This window comes from Salvelinus sp. IW2-2015, linkage group LG11 (assembly GCF_002910315.2).
Source record: "Salvelinus sp. IW2-2015 linkage group LG11, ASM291031v2, whole genome shotgun sequence".
Lineage (NCBI taxonomy): Eukaryota > Metazoa > Chordata > Actinopteri > Salmoniformes > Salmonidae > Salvelinus > Salvelinus sp. IW2-2015.
The window spans coordinates 28984758-29007459 of NC_036851.1; the positions used below are offsets into that span (position 1 = coordinate 28984758).

General features: G+C 42.2%; 1 protein-coding gene across 1 annotated transcript in view; it reads left to right on the forward strand.

The window, feature by feature from the left end:
- The window catches only part of LOC111970129 (metabotropic glutamate receptor 2-like), an 89207-nt gene that overhangs the window by 3882 nt on the left and 62623 nt on the right, over window positions 1–22702 (forward strand). Inside the window, exon 2 of the mRNA XM_023996651.2 lies at window positions 18078–18820. Within this exon, the coding sequence (XP_023852419.1) occupies window positions 18293–18820 (528 nt within the window). The 5' untranslated portion in view covers window positions 18078–18292. The remainder of the gene's footprint in view (window positions 1–18077; window positions 18821–22702) is intronic.

Genomic DNA, 22702 nt, shown 5'->3' on the forward strand with positions numbered 1-22702 from the left:
TGTATGTGGATGAGGAAAATCTCTCACAAAGGACATACAGTTATTATAATGATAAGGACACTTTTTCTGTAGCCACCGCAACCTTGAAGTAGGCCTACAGTATGTCACCACCATTCACCAGATGCATTGAGCATAGTCAAATGCAGGCCTGGGCAATTATGGAGGGCCACATTAGAATATAATTTTGCCATGGCAGGCCAGAATCATATTATAGGTTGATACATCATGCGTATGACTGTGTTGACAGATATCTCTACTGTAAATCACGCCCAGATATCCTACCTATTTTTCTTTTTTCACATGCACAGAAATAAACCACATCCATGTTCTCCTTTTGGTAGGTATTTTCATTATTAAACATTCAATGAACTACACAGAGGGAAAAGTACACTGTGCATTCAGCACCACGGACAGAACTCTTGTTAAAAGGTATGCACAAAAACACAAGAGAGAGAGCTCAACATTACATTTAAACTTCTCAATCAGTGTGAGGAGTGAAGTCTCTGATGGGCATTGACTAGAGCAGTGAAGTCAGGTATTGATTCTGATGTCGCTATGCTCAGGATTGCTGAGAGGTGAGAGTCAGTAAGAGATGATCTGTGCCTTGACTTGTTATATTTCATCACTGAAAATGTCTGTTCACATACGTAGGTTGACCTAAACAGTGCAAACATCTTCTGAGCATGACTCCTAATCTTTGGAAAGTTTTGTTCATCGAAAGATGCATAGAACCTTGTCAGTGACATTGTTTTGAATAGTTCTCCAATCACTGCATCAGACTGAAGATCGATAAGCTCAAGTTGCAGTTCAGTGAGAGCGTTAACCACATTGAAGGTGAAAGGAGAGGAAACCAACAGCATGTCATTTTCCAACACTTTGAAATCCTCAAAACGACGAGAACTCACCGTTCAAAGTACGCAGCAGCGATGTATACTTCTCCCACTGGTCATCTGATAGGAAACAGAGTAGTAGTGTCGGAAGCGTGGGTGAGATTGTGGTGGTTTCTACTTGGCGGGTCAGGAGGAGTAATTTTCCCTGAAGGCTTTGACAAGACTGTACATCTGGCCCTTCCTTTGTAGTTTGGAATTCAGTTCATTCATGAAGGCCTGATGTCCACGGTGAAGGCAAAATCAGCCAACCATTCTTTATCTTTGCATTGAGGGAAATCCACATATTTTCCTTTCATTTGCAACAACTCAGCAATCTCTGACTTCAGGTCCCACACCCTTTTAATCACCTTCCCCAAACTCAGCCATCTCACGTTTGTGTGGTAGGGGAGATCTGCACGACCCGACCTTTTCCAACAGTGAGATAAACTGCCTGTGGTTTAAAGATTTTGTACTTATGAAGTGTACCACTTTAGTGACTGTATCCACAACATGGCTCATTTTCAGAACACATTTACAGAGCACTTCCTTGATGAATAATGCAATGCAGGGAAATCATTTTCTGATTTGGGTTCAGCTCAGCTACTTGATCTTGTATCCTTTTCAAAAGGCCAATGTTTTTTCCTGTCAAGTTTGGGCACCCATTTATGGTCACACGATAACTTTTGAAAACTCAGTCCCAGCTTTGCCACACACACTTATTAACCTCCTCCAATAAATATTGTGGTTGTGCTCTTCATTGACTGCACTGAAGCAAGCTCCTCTGTAATTTCAAAGTCTGGGGTTATGTCTCGTAAGAATATCAACAACTGCGCCGTGTCACGTGCATCACTGTTTCTCACCAGGGCCAAGGAGAAATCATTTACCTTGTCTTTCAACCTTAACACACCATGTCACTGTGTCGTCTTTACAGAGAAACATTTTCAAACAGCTCTTTCTTGTCAGGGAAAAGTATTGCTGCAGAGTCAATTAAACATTATTTAATGAATTCGCCCTCAGTGGTCTAGCAATTTTGTTGAACAGTACATATCAAATGTTATTGGTCACATGCACGTGATTAGCAGATGTTATTGCGGATGTAGCGAAATGCTTGTGCTTCTAGCTCCGAAAGTTCAGTAATATCTAACAATTTACACAACATATACCCAATACACACAAATCTAAGTAGGAATGAATTAAGACTATATACATATATACGAGCGATGTCAGAGTGGAACAGACTAAGGTGAAGTTGAAGTTGGAAGTTTACATACACTTAGGTTGGAGTCATTAAAACTCATTTTTCAACCACTCCACAAATTTCTTGTTAACAAACTATAGTTTTGGCAAGTCGGTTAGGACATCTACTTTCTGCATGACACAAGTAATTTTTCCAACAATTGTTTACAGACAGATTATTTCACTATAATTCACTGTATCACAATTCAGTGGGTCAGAAGTTTACATACACTAAGTTGACTGTGCCTTTAAACAGCTTGGAAAATTGGCTTTAGAATGGCTTTAGAAGCTTCTGATAGGCTTATTGACATCATGTGAGCCAATTGCAGGTGTACCTGTGGATGTATTTCAAGGGCTACCTTCAAACTCAGTGCCTATTTGCTTGACATCATGGGAAAATCAAAAGAAATCAGCCAAGACCTCAGAAAAAAATTGTAGACCTCAACAAGTCTGGTTCATCCTTGGGAGCAATTTCCAAATGCCTGAAGGTACCACGTTCATCTGTACAAACAATAGTACACAACTATAAACACCATGGGACCACGCAGCCGAAATACCGCTCAGGAAGGAGACACGTTCTGTCTCCTAGAGATAAACGTACTTTGATGCGAAAAGTGCAAATCAATCCCAGAACAACAGCAAAGGAGCTTGTAAAGATGCTGGAGGAAACGGGTACAAAAGTATCTATATCCACAGTTAAATGAGTCCTATATCAACATAACCTGAAAGGCCACTCAGCAAGGAAGAAGCCACTGCTTCAAAGCCACCATAAAAAGACAGACTACGGTTTGCAACTGCACATGGGGACAAAGATCGTACTTTTTGGAGAAATGTCCTCTGGTCTGATGAAACAAAATAGAACTGTTTGGCCATAATGACCATCGTCATGTTTGGAGGAAAAAGGGGGAGCTTGCAAGCCGAAGAACACCATCCCAACCGTGAAGCACAGGGGGGCAGCATCATTGTTTGGGGTGCTTGCTGCAGGAGGGACTAGGTGCACTTCACAAAATGGATGGCATCATGAGGTTGAAAAATGATGTGGATATATTGAAGCAACATCTCAAGACATCAGTCAGGAAGTTAAAGCTTGGTTGCAAATGGGTCTTCCAAATGGACAATGACCCCAAGCATACTTCCAAAGTTATGGCAAAATGGCTTAGGACAACCAATTCAAGGTATTGGAATGGCCATCACAAAGCCCTGACCTCAATCTTATCGAAAAATTGTGGGTAAAACTGAAAAAGTGTGTGCGAGCAAGGATGCCTACAAACCTGACTCAGTTACACCAGCTCTGTCAGGAGGAATGGGCCAAAATCACTCAACTTATTGTGGAATCTCGTTTGACCCAAGTAAAAATTGAAAGGCAATAATACCAAATACTAATTGAGTGTATGTAAACTTCTGACCCACTGGGAATGTGATGAAAGAAACAAAAGCTGAAATAAATCATTCTCGGTACTTTTATTCTGACATTTCACATTCTTAAAATAAAGTGGTGATTCTACCTGACCTAAGACAGGGAATATCTACTAGGATTAAATGTCAGGAATTGTGAAAAACGAGTTTAAATGTATTTGGCTAAGGTGATGTAAACTTCCGACTTCAACTGTACATGCCCTTAAGGGTTTTAGGGGCCAAGCCAAATTTCCTTAGCCCTTGAGGTTGAAGAGGCACTGTTGCGCCTTCACCACACTGTCTGTGTGGGGGGACCATTTCAGTTTGTCAGTGATGTGTACGCCGAAGAACTTGAAGCTTTCCACCTTCTCCACTGTGGTCTGTCGATGTGGATAGGGTGGTGCTCCCTCTGCTGTTTCCTAAAGTCCACGATCATCTCCTTTCTTTGTTATGTTGAGTGAGAGGTTGTTTTCCAGGCACCACACTCCCAGAGCCCTCACCTCCTCCCTGTAGGCTGTCTCGTCATCGTTGGTAATCAAGCCTACTACTGTCGTGTCATCTGCAAACTTTATGATTGAGTTGGAGGCGTGCTTGGCCACTCAGTCATGGGTGAACAGGGAATACAGGAGTGGGCTGAGCACACACCCTTGTGGGGCCCCAGTGTTGAGGATCAGCTAAGTGGAGGTGATGTTTCCTACCTTCACCACCTGGGGGCGGCCCGTCAGGAAGTCCATTACCCAGTTGCACAGGGCGAGGGTTCAGACCCAGGGCCTCGAGCTTAATGATGCGCTTGGAGGGTACTATGGTGTTAGTCAATAAACAGCATTCTTACATAGGTATTCTTCTTGTCCAGATGGGATAGGGCAGTGTGCAGAGTGATGGCAATTGCATCATTTGTGGATCTATTGGGGGCGGTAAGCAAATTGAAGTGGGTCTAGTCTCTCAAAGCACATCATGATGACAGAGGTGAGTGCTACGGGGGATTGTCATTAAGTTCAGTTACCTTTGCCTTCTTGGGTACAGGAACAATGGTGGCCATCTTGAAGCATGTGGGGACAGCAGACTGGGATAGGGAGAGATTGAATATGCATGTAAACACACCAGCCAGCTGGTCTGTGCATGCTCTGAGGATGCAGCTTGGGATGCCGTCTGGGCCGGCAGCCTTGCGAGGGTTAACACATTTAAATGTTTTACTCACGTCAGCCACGGAGAAGGAGAGCCCACAGTCTTTGGTAGCGGGCCGCGTCAGTGGCACTGTGTTATCCTCAAAGCGTGCGAAGAATGTGTTTARCCTGTCCGGACGCAAGACGTCGGTCTCGGCGACGTGGCTGGTTTTCCTTTTGTAGTCCATGATTGTCTGTAGTCCCTGACAGCAATGCTCTCTTTGCACACTAAGCACACAGCTTTCCCTGATACCTCAATAAAGAAATATTTCGATGTCCACTCTTGCTGGAACACCCTACATTCATTGTCTACTTTCCTTTTCTTTGAAATCTTCGAAAAACTCATTGTTGCGCAATTTTAGCTAGCTACTATTTGTAACTGTGACGTGTGGGTCAGCTTGTCAGTCACTGTCTGTCCTCGTGCAGTTGTTATTTATACGTGCCTTCAAAATAAATGTCCCACAATCATTACTCAAAGGCGATTATTCATTGGGCATTTAATTTGAATAACAAATACATTTTTCAAAACATTACTATCGCAAATTATTTATGTGATCTGAGCATAATTCCTTGGGCCGTTTTGAATCAGGTCGCGGGCCGCGGGTCTTTGCCCAGGCCTGATCTAATGTATAGCTGTACTATATGGAAAATCATTTATGGAATCCAATCACCTTCAATATGAATGCACAAGGGTTCCTTTGCAGGTAGATCTGCACTGTTTCATCCTATGAGCTGCTATAGAGAGGGAAACCAAAGTAACTAATTAAACCCAAATGTCTGATAAGGTATCTCGGTGCCACCCAGATCTCTTATCAGTTTTATTAGTTGGCCGTCATCTGTGATTAAGCTGCAGGATGATGAATGGCTGCGGTTCTATCAAACAGGACAGCTTAATTACTTACACCTCCTTATGGCCTCTTTCTGATCTCTTTTTAATTCAYACACATATGCACACACACACACAGACACACACACACGTACACACACACACATGCACACACACAATCTATACTTGAATCCATGTTTGATGTATGAGCTTTCATATTGTTTGACAACTTAGTTTGGAATTCTCTGAACTCCTACTAAACTAAATCTTTAGTAGATAAAAAATCACTTGCTGACATTGTTTCCAGTGTGAGTTATGCTTCCAGGCACTTTTGCTCTTCCATAATAATTTGGCTAGGGTAGCATACAGCAGATGGTGTGTGTGTCCCTGGACAAGATTAATAGAGAGGCCCGGGGGACAATCAAGACCCCCGAGGTAGCTATGTAGGACCAGGGACAATGTGTGTTTGTCTGTTCAGCCATGCATCTGTCTCACTGAAAGTAATATTGGTTTATATTGTGAGAATCTGTAAATGTTCTCTGCTGCGCAGACATCATTTGTGTTGGGGATGTGTGTGTGTGTGTTTTTACAGGTGTGTGTGTATTTGTGCACATGTGAGAGATGTGTGTTTGAGAGTGTTATATATTGAGACAGAATGAAAGCATGTCTCAGTTCAGAATCAGGGAAGCCCACACTCTTGTTTCTCTCTTGTCACTAATGGTGTGTGTGATGAATAATGGAAAGACCCACAGAAAACCTCATGCAGCCCCTGAAACACAAACACCATGCATCCATCACCCTGCCTGGGACAATCACAGCTCTGCCTATAATGAGCTCACGAACACACAAAGAACATAGACAGTCAAGGAATCTTAAATTAGGAAGTACACAGTGAGGTGGAATCAGGCCCATGGGAAGGGGTGGAGCTATGGAACTGTCCTAGGGGATTCCCTCCCTCACACAGGTGCAGAGAGCGTGCCAGGGATGGAGTTACTGTAAGGRGGGAGCTGAGCAGAGACACACCTGACCAAATCCAAACCCATTCTCTGTTAAATAGCTGAACTGACTGGACCTCTCAGCCTACTTTCAGATCAATGATGAGGAAATTACCTGTGGTGGTGAGTGAAGATTTGATTGACATCTCCCTAATTGCTGTATGTCCCCACTAGTTGCCATTCAGCGCAAGCCTCAGTTTGCCTGGGTTGCTATCGTTTAAACTTCAATTAACGTCTTTCCCCTAATTGGTTTGGTATCAGTGACCATTTTGGAAAGGTCAGCGCTCTTCATTTTCCGACATGGGTTTGTCTTTTTGCTTCAGTGATCTCAGCGGTTATCATTGATACGGTCAATCTCCCAGGCCTGGATTCATGGAACTAGTTTTTCCGCTGAAGTGAAGTGTTACTTAATGACAAAAAAAACAAATAACTCTCCTGAGAAACATTTGTTTGTTATACAACTTTTCAGCACTGACCTTTCGGGACAAGTTGAACATCTACAAGTCCACAGTCTGCCAAAGAGAGAGGAAGTGGCCTTCAATCTAAAACAGATATAAAACCTGTAGTGAGTTCTGAATAGGTGATATCTATCTATCTCCTTTAGACTGTTACTAACTGAGGAGAGAGAGAGAGATAGTAGGGATTTGTTTGGGCTTCAACTGAGAGAGATATTTGTCAGGCTGCCACTGCTGTCCCTGCACTACCATGGCCAGATTAGGGGGATGGAAGTTGTGATTACTCCACTCATTGTGCTCAGATTAATTACTACCAGACTAGGCTTGGCACAGCATGGCGCACATTTGGAACGGTGTGGAGTGGACCTGCTAGTGTCTTGTGAGCGTGTATAATGAGAATTTAGAGACATAAAGCATGTTTCTTCATTTATAACTGGGGGATATTTTTCTACATCTAGGTTAAATCCATCAGTCAAATCTAGTTATGTTTGGGAATGGGAAAACAATATTGCTCAGCTTATAAAAAATATTTTGCGAAAAAATGAACCCTCACAGATGCTATTGGCATTTTGTCATAAAGGGGTTTGCCACAGGTTGTGCTCTGATTGCAGGTTGTGACTCAACTCCCCAGCAAATTTGCCTTCCTACCCTCCACCTTGTGAGGCTCGCCGTCTCATTTCCACTTCTATGCCCTCCTTCCTTCTCTTACTCCTCCTCCTCCTCCTCACCTCTTCCATCCTTGCCAGCTTTCCTCAGTCCCCCAAACGTTCTATTCCTTTACACCGCCTGGTTTGAAAAGTGTAAAGGCTGGTAGGCTCCACACACTTGAATTAAAAGGGCCATCTAGTGAAGCGGAAAGCAGAAAAGATATGGAAGAGAGTGGAGATTTTGGCATGGTAGATTAGAGGATGAAATGAGGCTGGGTGCTCTTTGAAGTTAACAGTTAACCCAATTAAAAAACATTTTTTATTTTTTATTTTACCTTTATTTAACTAGGCAAGTCAGTTAAAACTTCTTATGGCTGCAGGGGAAGTATTGAGTAGCTTGGATGAAAGGTGCACAGAGGTGCACAGAGGAAACGGCCTGCTCCTCAGTCATAGTTGCTAATATTTGCATATTATTATTGGTATTGGATAGAAAACACTCTGAAGTTTCTAAAACTGTTTGAATTATGTCTGTGAGTATAACAGAACTCATATGGCAGGCAAACACCTGAGAAGTTCCACTTCCTGTTTGGATTTTTTCTGGGGGTGCTAGATTTTCAACCAAGCTCTCATTGAAATTACAGCGAGATATTGATGAGTTTTCACTTCCTACGGCTTCCACTAGATGTCAACAGTCAATAGAACTTTGTCTGATGACTCTAATGTGAAGGGGGTTCGAAGGAGACAGGAATTAGTCACCACTGCCATGAGCTGACCATGCTTTGACCACGTGCGTTCACGTGATAGGCATCTCCGTTCCATCGCTCAACTGAAGTCAATCTAATTCTCCGGTTGGAACGTTATTCAAGATGTATGTTAAYAACATTCTAAAGATTGATTCAGTACATCGTTTGACATGTTTCTACTGACTGTTATGGAACTTTTGGACATTTCGTCACGTTATAGTGGATGCGCTTTGTGACTTTGGAATTGTTTACCAAACGCGCTAACCAAAGTAGCTAATTGGACATAAATAACGGACATTATCGAACAAATCAAGCATTTATTGTGGACCTGGGATTCCTAGGACTGCATTCTGATGAAGTTCATCAAAGGTAAGGAAACATTTATCATGTMTTTTCTGGTTTCTGTTGACCCCAACATGGCGGCTAATTTGGCTATTGTTCTGAGCTCCGTCTCAGATTATTGCATGATTTGCTTTTTCCGTAAAGTTTTTTKGAAATCTGACACAGCGGTTGCATTAAGGAGAGGTATATCTATAATTTCATGTGTATAACTTGTATTATCATCTACATTTATGATGAGTATTTCTGTTGAAACGATGTGGCTATGCAAAATCACTTGATGTTTTTGGAACTAGTGAATGTATCGCGCCAATGTAAACTCAGATTTTTTTATATGAACTTTATCAAACAAAACATGCATGTATTGTGTAACATGAAGTCCTATGAGTGTCATCTGATGAAGATAATCAAAGGTTAGTGATTAATTTTTATCTATTTCTGCTTTTTCTGACTGCTATCTTTCGCTGGAAAAATGACTGTGCTTATTGTGGTTTGGTGGTGACCTAACATAATCGTTTGTAGTGCTTTCGCTGAAAAGCATATTTGAAATCGGACACTTTGGTGGGATTAACAACAARATTACCTTTAAAATGATATAAGACCCATGTATGTTTGAGGAATTTTAATGATGAGATTTCTGTTGTTTGAATTTGGCGCCCTGCACTTCGACTGGCTGTTGTCATATCGATCCCTGTAGCGGGATTGCAGCCATAAGAAGTTTAAGAACAAATTCTTATTTTCAATGACGGTCTAAGAACAGTGGGTTAACTGCCTTGTTCAGGGGCAGAACGACAGATTTTTACCTTGTCAGCTCAGGGATTACGATCTTGCAACCTTTCGGTTACAAGTCCAATGTTCTAACCACTAGGCTACCTGCCGAGGAAATCATTGTAAGCCTGTTTACCCTGTGCTACAGGGTATTGTATACATGGCTTGTTGTGGCTCCTATAAGTGCTGTACATTAGACCACATTATGTAAAGTGAGTTTGTTGTTCTTATGGCTAGTTTGTGTGTTAACAAACCTCCAGACGAGCTTCAATGCCATACAACACTCCTTCCGTGGCCTCCAACTGCTCTTAAATGCTAGTAAAACTAAATTCATGCTTTTCAACCGATCGCTGCCCTCACCCGCACGCCCGACAAGCATCACTACTCTGGACGGTTCTGAGTTAGAATATGTGGACAACTACAAATACCTAGGTGTCTGTTTTGACTGTAAACTCTCCTTCCAGACTCACATTAAGCATCTCCAATCCAAAATTAAATCTAGAATCAGCTTCCTATTTCGCAACAAAGCCTCTTTCACTCATGCTGCCAAACATACCCTCGTAAAACTGACTATACTACCGATCCTTGACTTCGGCGATGTCATTTACAAAATAGCCTCCAACACTCTACTCAGCAAATTGGATGTAGTCTATCACAGTGCCATCCATTTTGTCACCAAAGCCCCATATACTACCCACCACTGCGACCTGTATGCTCTCGTTGGCTGGCTCTTGCTTCATATTCGTCGCCGAACCCACTGGCTCCAGGTCATCTATAAGTCTTTGCTAGGTAAAGCCCCACCTTATCTTAGCTCACTGGTCACCATAGCAACACCCACCCGTAGCACGTGCTCCAGCAGGTATATTTCACTGGTCATCCCGAAAGCCAACTCCTGCTTTGGCCGCCTTTCCTTCCAGTTTGCTGCTGCCACTGACTGGAACGAATTGCAAAAATYACTGAAGCTGGAGTCTTATATCTCCCTCACTAACTTTTAGCATCAGCTGTCAGAGCAGCTTACCGATCACTGCACCTGTACACAGCCCATCTGTAAATAGCCAACCCAACTACCTCATCCCCATATTGTTATTTATTTTTTGCTCTTTGCACCCCAGTATCTCTACTTACACATCATCATCTGCACATCTATCACTCCAGTGTTAATGCTAAATTGTAATTATTTCACCACTATGGCCTATTTATTGCCTTACCTCCCTAATCTTACTACATTTGCACACACTGTATATAGATTTTTCTATTGTGTTATTGACTGTACGTTTGTTTATCCCATGTGTAACTCTGTGTTGTTGTTTTTGTTGCACTGCTTTGCCTTATCTTGGCCAGGTCGCAGTTGTATATGAGAACTTGTTCTCAGCTGGCCTCCCTGTTTAAATATAATATATCGATAAAAAAACAAAACAATGCTCCAATGTAATGCTGCATACTGTCTATGCTCCTGTTGTTTTACCAAGGCAATTAATTCCCATGCAAATACTAGGTCGTTTTTACATTTATGAGTAGTTTCATATTTTGGCTTAGAATATTAAGTATAAAACATTTATTTAACAATATTTTTCAAATGCCCTCCTCAAATATGCACTGTATCGGGATGTTCTGTATGGATTTTTGAAGAGAGAGAACTTTGTGAAGAAAAGGGAATTATATATCAGTTTAAGTGGGAAATATCAGGACTGTACAGTATCAATTTAGGTGTGCTTTAGAATTCCTCTTCTAAGCAGGGGATATGTGAAAGAACAGGAGTGTCAGAAAGAGAAAGAAGGATGAGAAGAAGCTAGCTGACTTTTCTTTTTTCTTTTATTTAACCTTTATTTAACAAGGCAAGTTAGTTGAGAACAAATTCTCTTTTACAATGACGGCATACCCCGGCCAAACCCTAACCCAGACGACGCTGGGCCAATTGTGCGCCACCCTATGGGACTCCCAATCACGGCCAGTTGTGATACAGCCTGGAATCAAACCAGGGTCTGTAGTGATACCTCCAGCACTGAGATGCAGTGCCTTAGAGCGCTGCGCCACTCGGGAGAGAGAGAGTGAATGTGTTCCACTGTGTCCTGCTTGGGAGATAGCGGCCTCTCCTGGGAGTTTAATTGGATGAGAAGAGAGACAGTTTAGGAACACTTTTGTCCCCCTCCTCTCTTACGGGTGTGTACTTTAGGGTTTTAACATGCTGGCTAAGTGTCATTCCCATATCTCACACCAGAAGTTGACATTTATTATGAGAATTTGTGTACACTCTCGTTTCGACATATTTTTCATGTTCATTTTTTCATTTAGGACTACAATTGGTAATTCTCAATTCTCTGTCTCACTGTACTTAACACCCTCCTGGGAAAACACTGGGTGATTATGTTTGGGGAATTGTTGTCTCCTGTTGCWACTGTATATTCGGTCAGGCAGTGGTTGTGCAGAGAGGTACGGTACATTTTTGTTTAGCTGGCTCTCCGGGGCTAAGGCGAAGGCGTGACATCCCCACTCTCATTTGGCGTTGGAGAAAAAAGACCTGTCAGCCCACAAAACACTGCAGCAGAGGGGTGCAGTAAGATTCAATGCAATGTTTCCCTTCTAGCTTCATACATCCACAAAAACACACAGGCATTTGCCTCTAAAGTATCTGCAGTGCAGAAAGAACGTTGAGGGTTAGGGTGTTTTTGTGAATTGAATATATAATGGTGATTTATCTGTGAATTATATATAGAGTAGAATACCTGGCAAATGGCAATACCTTGTGAAATAGAGCCATACAGATGTAGGATCTTAAGTTGATCCAGTTTGTTAGATGAGGAAAATAATCCTGCAAAAACAGGAAATCTGAATTATTATGTGGATTATAATTAATAGACATTTTTGGAGTGCAGAAGTACACACACACACACACACACACACACACACACACACACACACACACACACACACACACACACACCACCACACACACACACACACACACACACACACAACACACACACACACACACACACACACACACACACACACACACACACACACACACACACACACACCACACACAACTGCATTCATAGATACACACACACACACAGGCGAGCAGGGAAGATCTACAGCAAGGATTGAAACACTGCACTTTTAAACTTTTTCATTTCAGAGAATGGTACTTCATTTAGGTAGTAAATATCCTGTGCCATACAGAGCCGTATACATCATGAGATGGCCGATGACCATAGTGAGGGATAATATGAAAGAGTGCTTCAATCCAATATCTATCTCCCAGACCCTCAAAACAAAGAACGGGAAGCACTTGTTTGTTGAAGATTCTACATACTCTTCAAGAGAAAATGGAGAAATCCACAACAAATCAGTACAAAGCCTAACTGACTTTTTTATGACATATTTTCATAATCTCTAGTCGATATGATTAATTATGGCTGGAGCTCTCTCAGTGAGCTGGTTTGACTGGCAGACGTAGCTAGCGGCAGTGGCTAAGGCAGATGATACTGGCATAATATCCGGCTCCGATAAACTGCTCCCTCCCTCCCCTTCGTCTGTAGTGTGGCTAATTAAGCCCTGGAGAGGACAGAGGAGAAGAGTGACATGATACTAGGAACCACAGACCTGCTGCTGCTGCACCTCCTCTGGACCCATCCATTTCTTATTGAACCTTTATTTTGACAGGGAGTCATGCTGAGACCAATGTCTCTTTTACAGATGAGCCATGTGTACACATCAATATACACAATACATCAATATTCACATCAATACATGAAAGCAAAACACAATCAAATAAAAGGTCTGAATTGCCTTAGAGGCACCAACTCTTCCCATTTTAGAGAGCTTTGGAGATTATTCCACAAGTAAGGTTAAAAAAACTAAAAGCAGATTTACCGAACTCAGCGGAGATCAAAGGGATCTCCAGAGTTAGCCATCCCTTAGACCGGGTCTGGTAGCTCATAGGTTAACATTGAAGTAAGGCATGGCAGAAGTTTATGCAAGAGGGCTTTATGAACAAAAATAGTTCAATGCATCAATCTACGAGACTTCAAAGAGGGCATGTCTACTGTCTGATACAGAAAGCAGTGATGTGTACTGAACCTGTCCATATATCTCTACTGGGTCCACTCTGTGTCCTGGTCCTCACTCTGCTCCACATCCAGGACCCTGATGCTCTACAGGGGCTACCTCCCAAATGCCACCCTATTACCTAGTGGACTACTTTTCACCAGGGTCCAGGGGATCCTATGCCATTTGGGATGCAATCTGTCTCTGGTTCCTTACTGACCAGAAGGGAGGGTCAGTGGATATTAGGATATGGTTCAGCATGATAAACCAGTTCACCTTTGAGTGGAATTGGGGAAATGTGTTAATAATTATGATTAGTGATATACTGTATATTGATATGACAAATTATATTCCGTTCCAGTTTACATGAGGGCTTCACTTTGTTGTTTTATGCTGTGAATGTGTGCAATGCTTGGTTAAGTTTATTTGTATGCAGTCCTGGTTTTCATTGATTTCAGTTGGACAAAAATGTAATAAACGGAAACAAAGCTGTGAATGAGTAAACACAACGTCATTGTGGTGTTGTAAATCCACCACTACAGTAGTTTCCCAATGTCAATGTAGATCATGATATTTATGCAAAATTGTCTACAGAAAATATGAATAAGCTTATGGAGTAGAATGAAAACGTGTTTAGATTCAATCCATCAGGTGAGAATAAGTATTTAGCTACTCTGCTACAGGGAGATTTCAACAGCTCTTTGTGAGTGTGTGTATGGCACTGTATTTGTTTGTGTTTTTGCTAAATCGTTTTTTACAGTGTTCTCCAATGGATACCTTTTTATACAGTTTGTGTTTGTGTGTGCATGTGCCTGTGTGCATGTAGACTTATCTCCCTGCAATGAGAGACATGAGGCTAGACATGAAACTAGATGGAGAGAGGGGAAAGAGAGAGAGGAAGAGTAGAAAGGGAGAGACCGAGAGTTTCACACCAGACAGTCGGAGGAAGACAAACATACACTATTCCAAAGGAAGCGATTCACCATGGGGGAGTGATTTGGTAGGTCACTAGGGAGCTGCTTAGGAACTCAGACATGAGAAAGCACTCTGGAGGATCCAGCCAGCGCCCTCAATACACAATGTTCTCACTCACATCACACACCCTATATCTGTGTTCTACACCTGTGCAAAGAAACAAGATCAACATCTCRCCCCATATACAGTACTATATATATAAAACTAACAATTTCTGTGACATCCTACAGCACTATGTTTGGTGGTGTTTCCTATTTTGTTCAGCCAGACAGCTACAGTAAAAGTCTAATCACATCCTGGCTATGTAACATGTGATTATGTCACATTATACTGTAATATGACTTGACAGACCCCTAGTCATTTTTTGGAATATGTTATTGAGTACTACATGTGTGGAATGGGAAAAGGGCCTTATGAATATTGTAACATGACACAAGAGAATATAAATAGTGAATCTATACACTAGCCCAGCCATACTCAACAGGCGGACCGCGGTCCGGATCCAGAACGGGGTCAATATGGACAGTGGGTCCCGACTTAAATAAATACTTTTTTTTTTTTTTTTAATGAATCAGGCTTTTAACTTACTTCTATTGAGTTGTAGTATAAGGCACAAGATGTCATTTTGAAATGTGGTAGTGCATGGGCAGTTTTCCTCATGTTGTTCACTGACAGACCTTAGAGAGCTATTTGTTCACGATTCTAGCTATTTATGATTATTCAAGATCCTGTTACTCTGCTGTGCCTGTTTCCCTGCCTGACACCATTTATCCTCTCATTGCAGTTACCGCTCGGTCTCTGGCTCCTGTCTCCTGTTCCACATCTCACCACCCAACTACCTTGCTCTGGATTTTACTCACCACCACTACCTTGGATTCCCCTCAGGACCTGTTTACCCTGATTACCCTCAGGACCTGTTTACTCAGCCAACTCCAACTTCAGTCATCTGTTTTTTTTGCAACTCACCCGAGCTTCCCCGGATCTGCACTCCATATCTCCCTGTGTAACAATAAATATTTGGGTTCATTCATCCCTGTTTCCTCATCTGAGTCTGCTCTTGGATTCCTCTGTGTCGCTCCGCTTAGTCTTGAGCATTTGGCCATAAATTCTTATCCACATCAGTGAATGTCCTCATTGATCATGCACCTTAAGAAAAACCTTTTGGCATGGCAAATCCAAGCTTGACATTGGTCTACATTGATTTCGTCAGATGCCTCATCCGTGGCCAGAAAGAGGGTGGCTTGCTCATGGGGATGGTGATCGTACGCCTTCCACCTCCATGCTGAAGAAAAATCCTCAATAGGATTGAGGAAAGGAGAGTATGGGGGCAGGTATATGGTCACAAATCGGAGATGGGCCCGAAACCATGCCTGAACCACCTCTGCGTGGTGGAACCTGAGATTGACCCACATAATGACATAGGTGACCCCTTCACCTTGACAGGCCTACTAAATTTAATTGAGAAACACAATGGGGTGTGCAGCATTGTAGGATCCAAGTAATGGCCTACGTCCTGCCACACCATCTTCAGAGATTGCTGTGCACATGGAGATGTTTCCCCCACGTTATCCAGGCACTTGAATTGTCTCCCGAAGAGGTTTCGCCTATGCCACCAAGTTTTGGCCAGGTTGAAGCCCACTTCATCAACAAAGATATACTTGTGATGGTTCACAGCATCAAGCACCATCACCCTCTAAAAAAATATTTAATTTTAAATTTTTACAGTATAGTTACAATATGATATTGTGAATCAAATAGTAACAGTAATACTGTATATAGTGCTGTACCTGAACATACTCGGCCCGCAGTTGTTTCAACCGGTCGTTTCTCTCAAAAGGCACCAGGTAAATGTGTTTCATATTAGGTGCATCTTCAAAAGGTGGGAGATTGCCAGTGTGGCATCCATCAGCCTACTAACAAAGGTGTCATCGTTCTCAATGTCCTGCTTCATTTCGGACAGCCATCATTCCTGGCCCTTACCATTTCCACCACTGCCCCCTCCTTCTGTCAATTCTGAGGGTAGAACAGAGTATACGGTCACCAGATCATACTGTAAGAATACTGTAACAGGTTTTGTGAATTTACATGCATTACATGTCATTTATTGTAAATGTAATGATAAAGCATAGTGCATATCCTGCGAAATGTTCTCATGATCGAATTGACAGTTGATTTTCTCAGATTGGGGTGAACTAATCTGTCATGGTAAGGCCTCTGTTTACCACATGGTCAACGACGATGGCCCGGAATTCATTAGACACAACCGTTCCCTGCCGTCTGCCTCCCTCTCTTTGATGTCCACCTCTTTGACGGGGCCCATGCCCACCTCTTTGACCTCTTTGATGGGGCTAATGCCCACCTCTCTGACGGGTTCCTTGTCCATGAGCTCTTTGATTTCTTCTTCTCCCTTGCTGTCTATTCTGCTCCATGTTGAAAGAAATTGCAAGTGTTCACACACMCCCTTTTATATGGTGACCAATTGTAGTTACCACTATGCGAAATCAATTAGCAATAACGAGCAGTCATTATGTATGGTTATCATGTATCATACATTAGATGTTTATACTTTACAAACACACATTTTATTTCTGTAGTTCTCAAAATCCATATATAGTAGACAAACCAGTTTAAAATCTATAGGTTTACCAAGCGGTTAAGTGATTAGCCATTAAGTGCAGTTGGATTGTGATGGTCAAATATATTTAAACACATGAGAAGAGAATCATATAAAAATTATTGTGAGCATATTGCATTGTGAAAGGCAATTACTATTACTATTTCTCGATGAAACACTGATTAGGTTTTGTGCAAAAGTTACAGTGTGATTTTTGTGTGTTTTAAATGTGCTTTTGTAATAAAAGTTGTGAAATTTGACCACACACTTGTGAAAATATTACCAAAGTAAGTTTAAAAAACGGTATAACCTGTCAGAAATGTCCAGTTGGTCAACTAGCCCATGTTAGTCAGGTAAGTTAGGCTAACCGGCTATTTTAAATCTTGTAGTTATCATTGGCCAGATTATGTGCCCAGGGGCTTCAACTCCAAGGAGGCATTGATTTTGTTGAGTCACTCAGCTATCATATGAACATACATAAGACAGCAACATGTGTAGAATTGCAGGAAATCGTCTCTAAAACTGCAACATTTTCTCTCGCCCCATGACAAAATGTGTAGAATTGCAGGAACTTGGTTTTAAAACTGCTAAATGTTCTTTCCCCCAACAAGATGGTGTGAACAGTTCGGGGTTACATGCGTTGTGAGGTGCGGGTTTGTTACCAAGGCGATAAAAGACAACATCCATCTGGACCTTTGCCACCTAGGACATTTGTGTGACCAATTTGAGTACCCCTTCACTAGTCTATGTAGTGCTGTAATGTATACAGTATGTGTAACTATTAGAAATGCTCTCATCACTTCTATTTCAATGTGTCATTATCCAGTGAATATCCCTGTTTCCACATCAGTTATTATGAACACAAATTTCAATGGAATAATACAACACAAATTTTACTGTCTCGTAAAGGTGATATTTGTTGGAAATGAGAAAGTGTGTGTGAAAGACAAAGGTCTCATTGTGTTGTAGCATTGACTGACCCCTCCTCTGTTTGATTTGCAGGCTGTAATCTCCAGAACTTTGAAGACAATGCCATTGATGCAGTAGATAGCCTCAGACAGGACAAAATATCTAGCGCTTTGAGATCTGGTGCCACCGTGCCACGCTTCTCTGTGCCTAGCTAGCGTACTGTACCCTCCCCAGCTCCAGAGACAGAGGAAACCAGAAGAAGAGAAGCACCAGACAGCAGTGATCTGACTCACACAGGGCCCAGGGACATGTCATCGGGGAGGTCCCCTTGGTTGGGGCTGCGCCCCCTGCCCCGACCGCTCCACCTCTCCCACCTCTGCCTACTGTGTGTGTGTGTGTACCTCCTGGCCCAGGCCCCACTGGGTCTCTCCATGTCAGGTTTCAACACGGACACCAAGAGAGAGATCACAGTGGACGGAGACYTGATCATAGGGGGACTGTTCCCTGTGCACCAGAAGGGCGAGGGACCTGAGGACTGTGGGAAGATCAACGCTCAGAGAGGGATTCAGAGACTGGAGGCCATGTTGTTAGCCCTGGACGAGATTAACAAGGACGAGCACCTGCTGCCGGGGATACGGCTGGGAGCCCACATCCTGGACACCTGCTCTAAGGACACTTACGCACTGGAACAGAGCCTGGAGTTTGTCCGTGCCTCCCTCACCAAGGTGGACGACAGTGAGTACACCTGCCCTGATGGCTCCTACGCCATCCATGACGACGTCCCTCTGGCCATCTCTGGGGTGATAGGAGGCTCCTACAGCGACGTCTCCATACAGGTACAGCACTGACTCAGCATGTAGTGGGGTAATATTTATCATATATGTATTGTATATACCTCACATGCGACCTGTAATAATACAATGCAATTAATGTGACAGAGTCTATTAAAATGAATATCTGACTCCATAAAGATAATTTAGCAATATGCAAGAGACTATAGTTGAATTAAGGTAATAGTAAGGTCAAGAAAGGTCTGAGAATGGTCTATATCAAAGGCAGATATTTAATATTCTGAAATGAATGATAACATTATTCAAGACATAAAGCTCAAGACAATACTAGCATTAGTATTCTAGGCATGATCCGAGAGGGAGAGAGAGAGATAGAAGTCATAACCTGAAAGAGAAAAAGAGTGTATCTCTCCAGCACAGGTCAGGAACAAAGACACAATGAATCTGAGACCCCTTTATAACATCTGAGTTTTTTTGGATTCAAAATCTGAGTTGTTGATCAATAGTATTAATGTAAAGTTAAGCTCCAATCAAATATCAGACCCACAGGATGTTATCACAAAATAATATCTGCATCACAGTATGGGGTTTGGAGAGCAACACGGAGAAGGCTAAATTCCTGAGAAGACAATAAAAGTGTAAACAGTCACTTCGGGTAGCTGGGCCGCCCGACTTAATCCTCGCTTGAACACATCTGATTCTGAATCAGACAGAAGGGTTCACAACTGGACGACCAGCACTGTAGTCACTGTAGACAATCTTCAGACCAGTAGTCCATGGTCCTAGCAGCAACAATTCAGGAGGGTCCTTTTGGCGGGTAGAATTGTCTTCTGCTTTAGACATGCCTGGGAAATCAATAACAATTCTTGAAGTTAAATCAAAACAACTTTCAAGCAACTCAAAATATAAATACAATTATAGGGTAAGAGTGGTTTCACAAGCAATTTGGAAATGAAGTGTAGCATCTCAATTTACAGCACCCAACATTAGCATATCAATGGTGAAGGTTCTAGGCCATTTTGTTAGAAACAAGGCAATGAAGGTTCATAGCACACACACATCTATACATTCAGATGGACTTAGCCACATGCACTACGCGTAGGAAAACAAACTATTCTTTGGGTCTTAACAGGAGCCACTACATTATGTCTAGCAATCTGTGTAGATAAAAAAGCACCCCAGCAAACAGGGGACGTCCTGAGAACATTCGGCAACGTTTCCATTAGGTACCTTAATATGTACCTCAGTTCCCAGGACGTCACTGAGGACAATGTTAAGATCTTTTTAGGACGTTCTCAGGACTTTCATTTGACTAGTCCTTAGGACATTGTGTGATGGTCCTAAGGGAATGTTCTCTGGGGAACCTTTGACTAGTTCTCTATAAGTTCCCAGGGCTTTCATTTTACTAGTCCTTAGAATGTTGCATCATGGTCCCAAGGGAACATTCTCTGGGGGAACTTTTTATATTTCCCGGTTTGACCCTGAGATGTTTTTAGGAGATTCTTGGGGCATTGTGTCATGGTCCYCTGAAGGTCACCTGAACATTTTTAGGACATTGTGTCATGGTCCCCTGGAGGTTTTGTCTATGTTCCTAGTTGGTCCCGTGGATGTCCCCGAGGACGTTTTTAGCACATTCTTGGGATGTTGTGTCATGGTGCCCTGGAGGTTTTGTCCCAATAACATCCTAAAAACAGAGACCAACCGGAAACTAGACAAAACCTCAAGTGGACCATGACACAACGTCCTGACGACTTCATGTGACCATTTCGTGACATCCCGGAGGTCGTCCTAACGACTCATTATTGTTTGCAGGGACATTCACAAAAGTAACCTTTTATATTTAGATGTCACAAATGGATATACAGTACCAGTCAAAAGTTTGGACACACCTACTCATTCAAGGATTTTTCTTTATTTTTAAAATGTTCTACATTGTAGAATAATAATAAAGATAGCGGTCTAAGGCACTGCTTCTCAGTGCTAGAGGCGTCACTACAGACCCTGGTTCCATTCCAGGCTGTATCACAACCGGCCGTGATTTGGAGTCCCATAGGGCGGCGCACAATTGGCCCAGCATCATCCGGGGTAGGCCATCATTGTAAATAAGAATTTGTTCTTAACTGACTTGCCTAGTTMAATAAAAAATAATATAGAAATCAAAATATGTTTTATATTTTAGATTCTTAAAAGTAGCCACCCTTTGCCTTGATGACAGCTTTTCACAMTCTTGGCATTCTCTCAACCAGCTTCACCTGGAATGCTTTTCCAACTGTCTTGAAGGAGTTCCTACATATGCTGAGCACTTGTTGGCTGCTTTTCCTTCACTCTGCGGCCCAACTCATCCTAAACCATCTCAATTGGGTTGAGGTCGGGTGATTGTGGAGACCAGGCCATCTGATGCAGCACTCCATCACTCTCCTTCTTGGTCAAATAGCCCGTACACAGCCTGGAGGTTGGGTCAATGTCCTGTTGAAAAACAAATGATAGTCCCACTAAGTGCAAACCAGATGGGATGGCGTATCGCTGCAGAATGCTGTGGTAGCCATGTTGGTTAAGTATGCCTTGAATTCTAAATAAATCATTGATAGTGTCACCAACAAAGCGCCCCCACACCATCACACCTCCTCCTCAATGCTTCACGGTGGAAACCACACATGCAGAGATCATCCGTTCACCTACTCTGCGTCTCACAAAGACACCACGGTTGGATCCAAAAATTTCACATTTCAAAGGACAGATTTCCACTGGTCTAATGTCCATTGCTCGTGTTTCTTGGCCCAAGCAAGTCTCTTCTTATTTTTGGTGTCCTTTAGTAGTGGTTTCTTTGCAGCAATTCGACGATGAAGGCATGATTCACGCAGTATCCTCTGAACAGTTGATGWTGAGATGTATCTGTTACTTGATCTCTGTGAAGCATTTATTTTGGCTGCAATTTCTCTAATGAACTTATCCTCTGCAGCAGAGGTAACTCTTGGTCTTCCTTTCTGGTGGCGGTCCTCATGAGAGCCAGTTTCATCATAGCGCTTGATGGTTTTTGCGACTGCACTTTTTCCGCATTGACTGACCTTCATGTCTTAAAGTAATGATGGACTGTCGTTTCTCTTTGCTTATTTGAGCKGTTCTTGCCATGATATGGACTTGGTATTTTAGCAAATAGGGCTACCTTCTGTATACCACCCCTACCTTGTCACAACACAACTGATTGGCTCATCGCATTAATTAAGAAGGAAAGAAATTCCATAAATCAACTTTTAACCTCTCTAGGGTATGTGGGACGGTAGCGTCTCACCTCGTCAACAGCCAGTGAAACTGCAGCGCGCCAAATTCAAAACAACAGAAATCCCATAATTAAAATTCCTCAAACACACATGTATTTTACACCATTTTAAAGATACACTTGTTGTAAATCCAGCCACAGTGTCCCATTTCAAATAGGCTTTACGACGAAAGCAAACCAAACGATTATGTTAGGTGAGTGCCTATTCACAGAAAAACACAGCCATTTTTCCAGCCAAAGAGAGGAGTCACAAAAAGCAGAAATATAGATAAAATTAATCACTAACCTTTGATGATCTTCATCAGATGACACTCACAGGACTTCATGTTACACAATACATGTATGTTTTGTTCGGTAAAGTTCATATTTATATCCCAAAATCTCAGTTTACATTGGCGCGTTATGTTCAGTAGTTCCAAAACATCCGGTGATTTTGCAGAGAGCCACATCAATTTACAGAAATAGTCATCATAAATGTTGATGAAAATACAAGTGTTACACATTGAATTTTAGATCCACTTCTCCTTAATGCAACCACTGTGTCAGATTTCAAAACAACTTTACGGAAAAAGCAAACCATGCAATAATCTGAGGTCGGCGCTAAGACGACAAATCAACCCAAAGAGATATACGCCATGTTGGAGTCAACA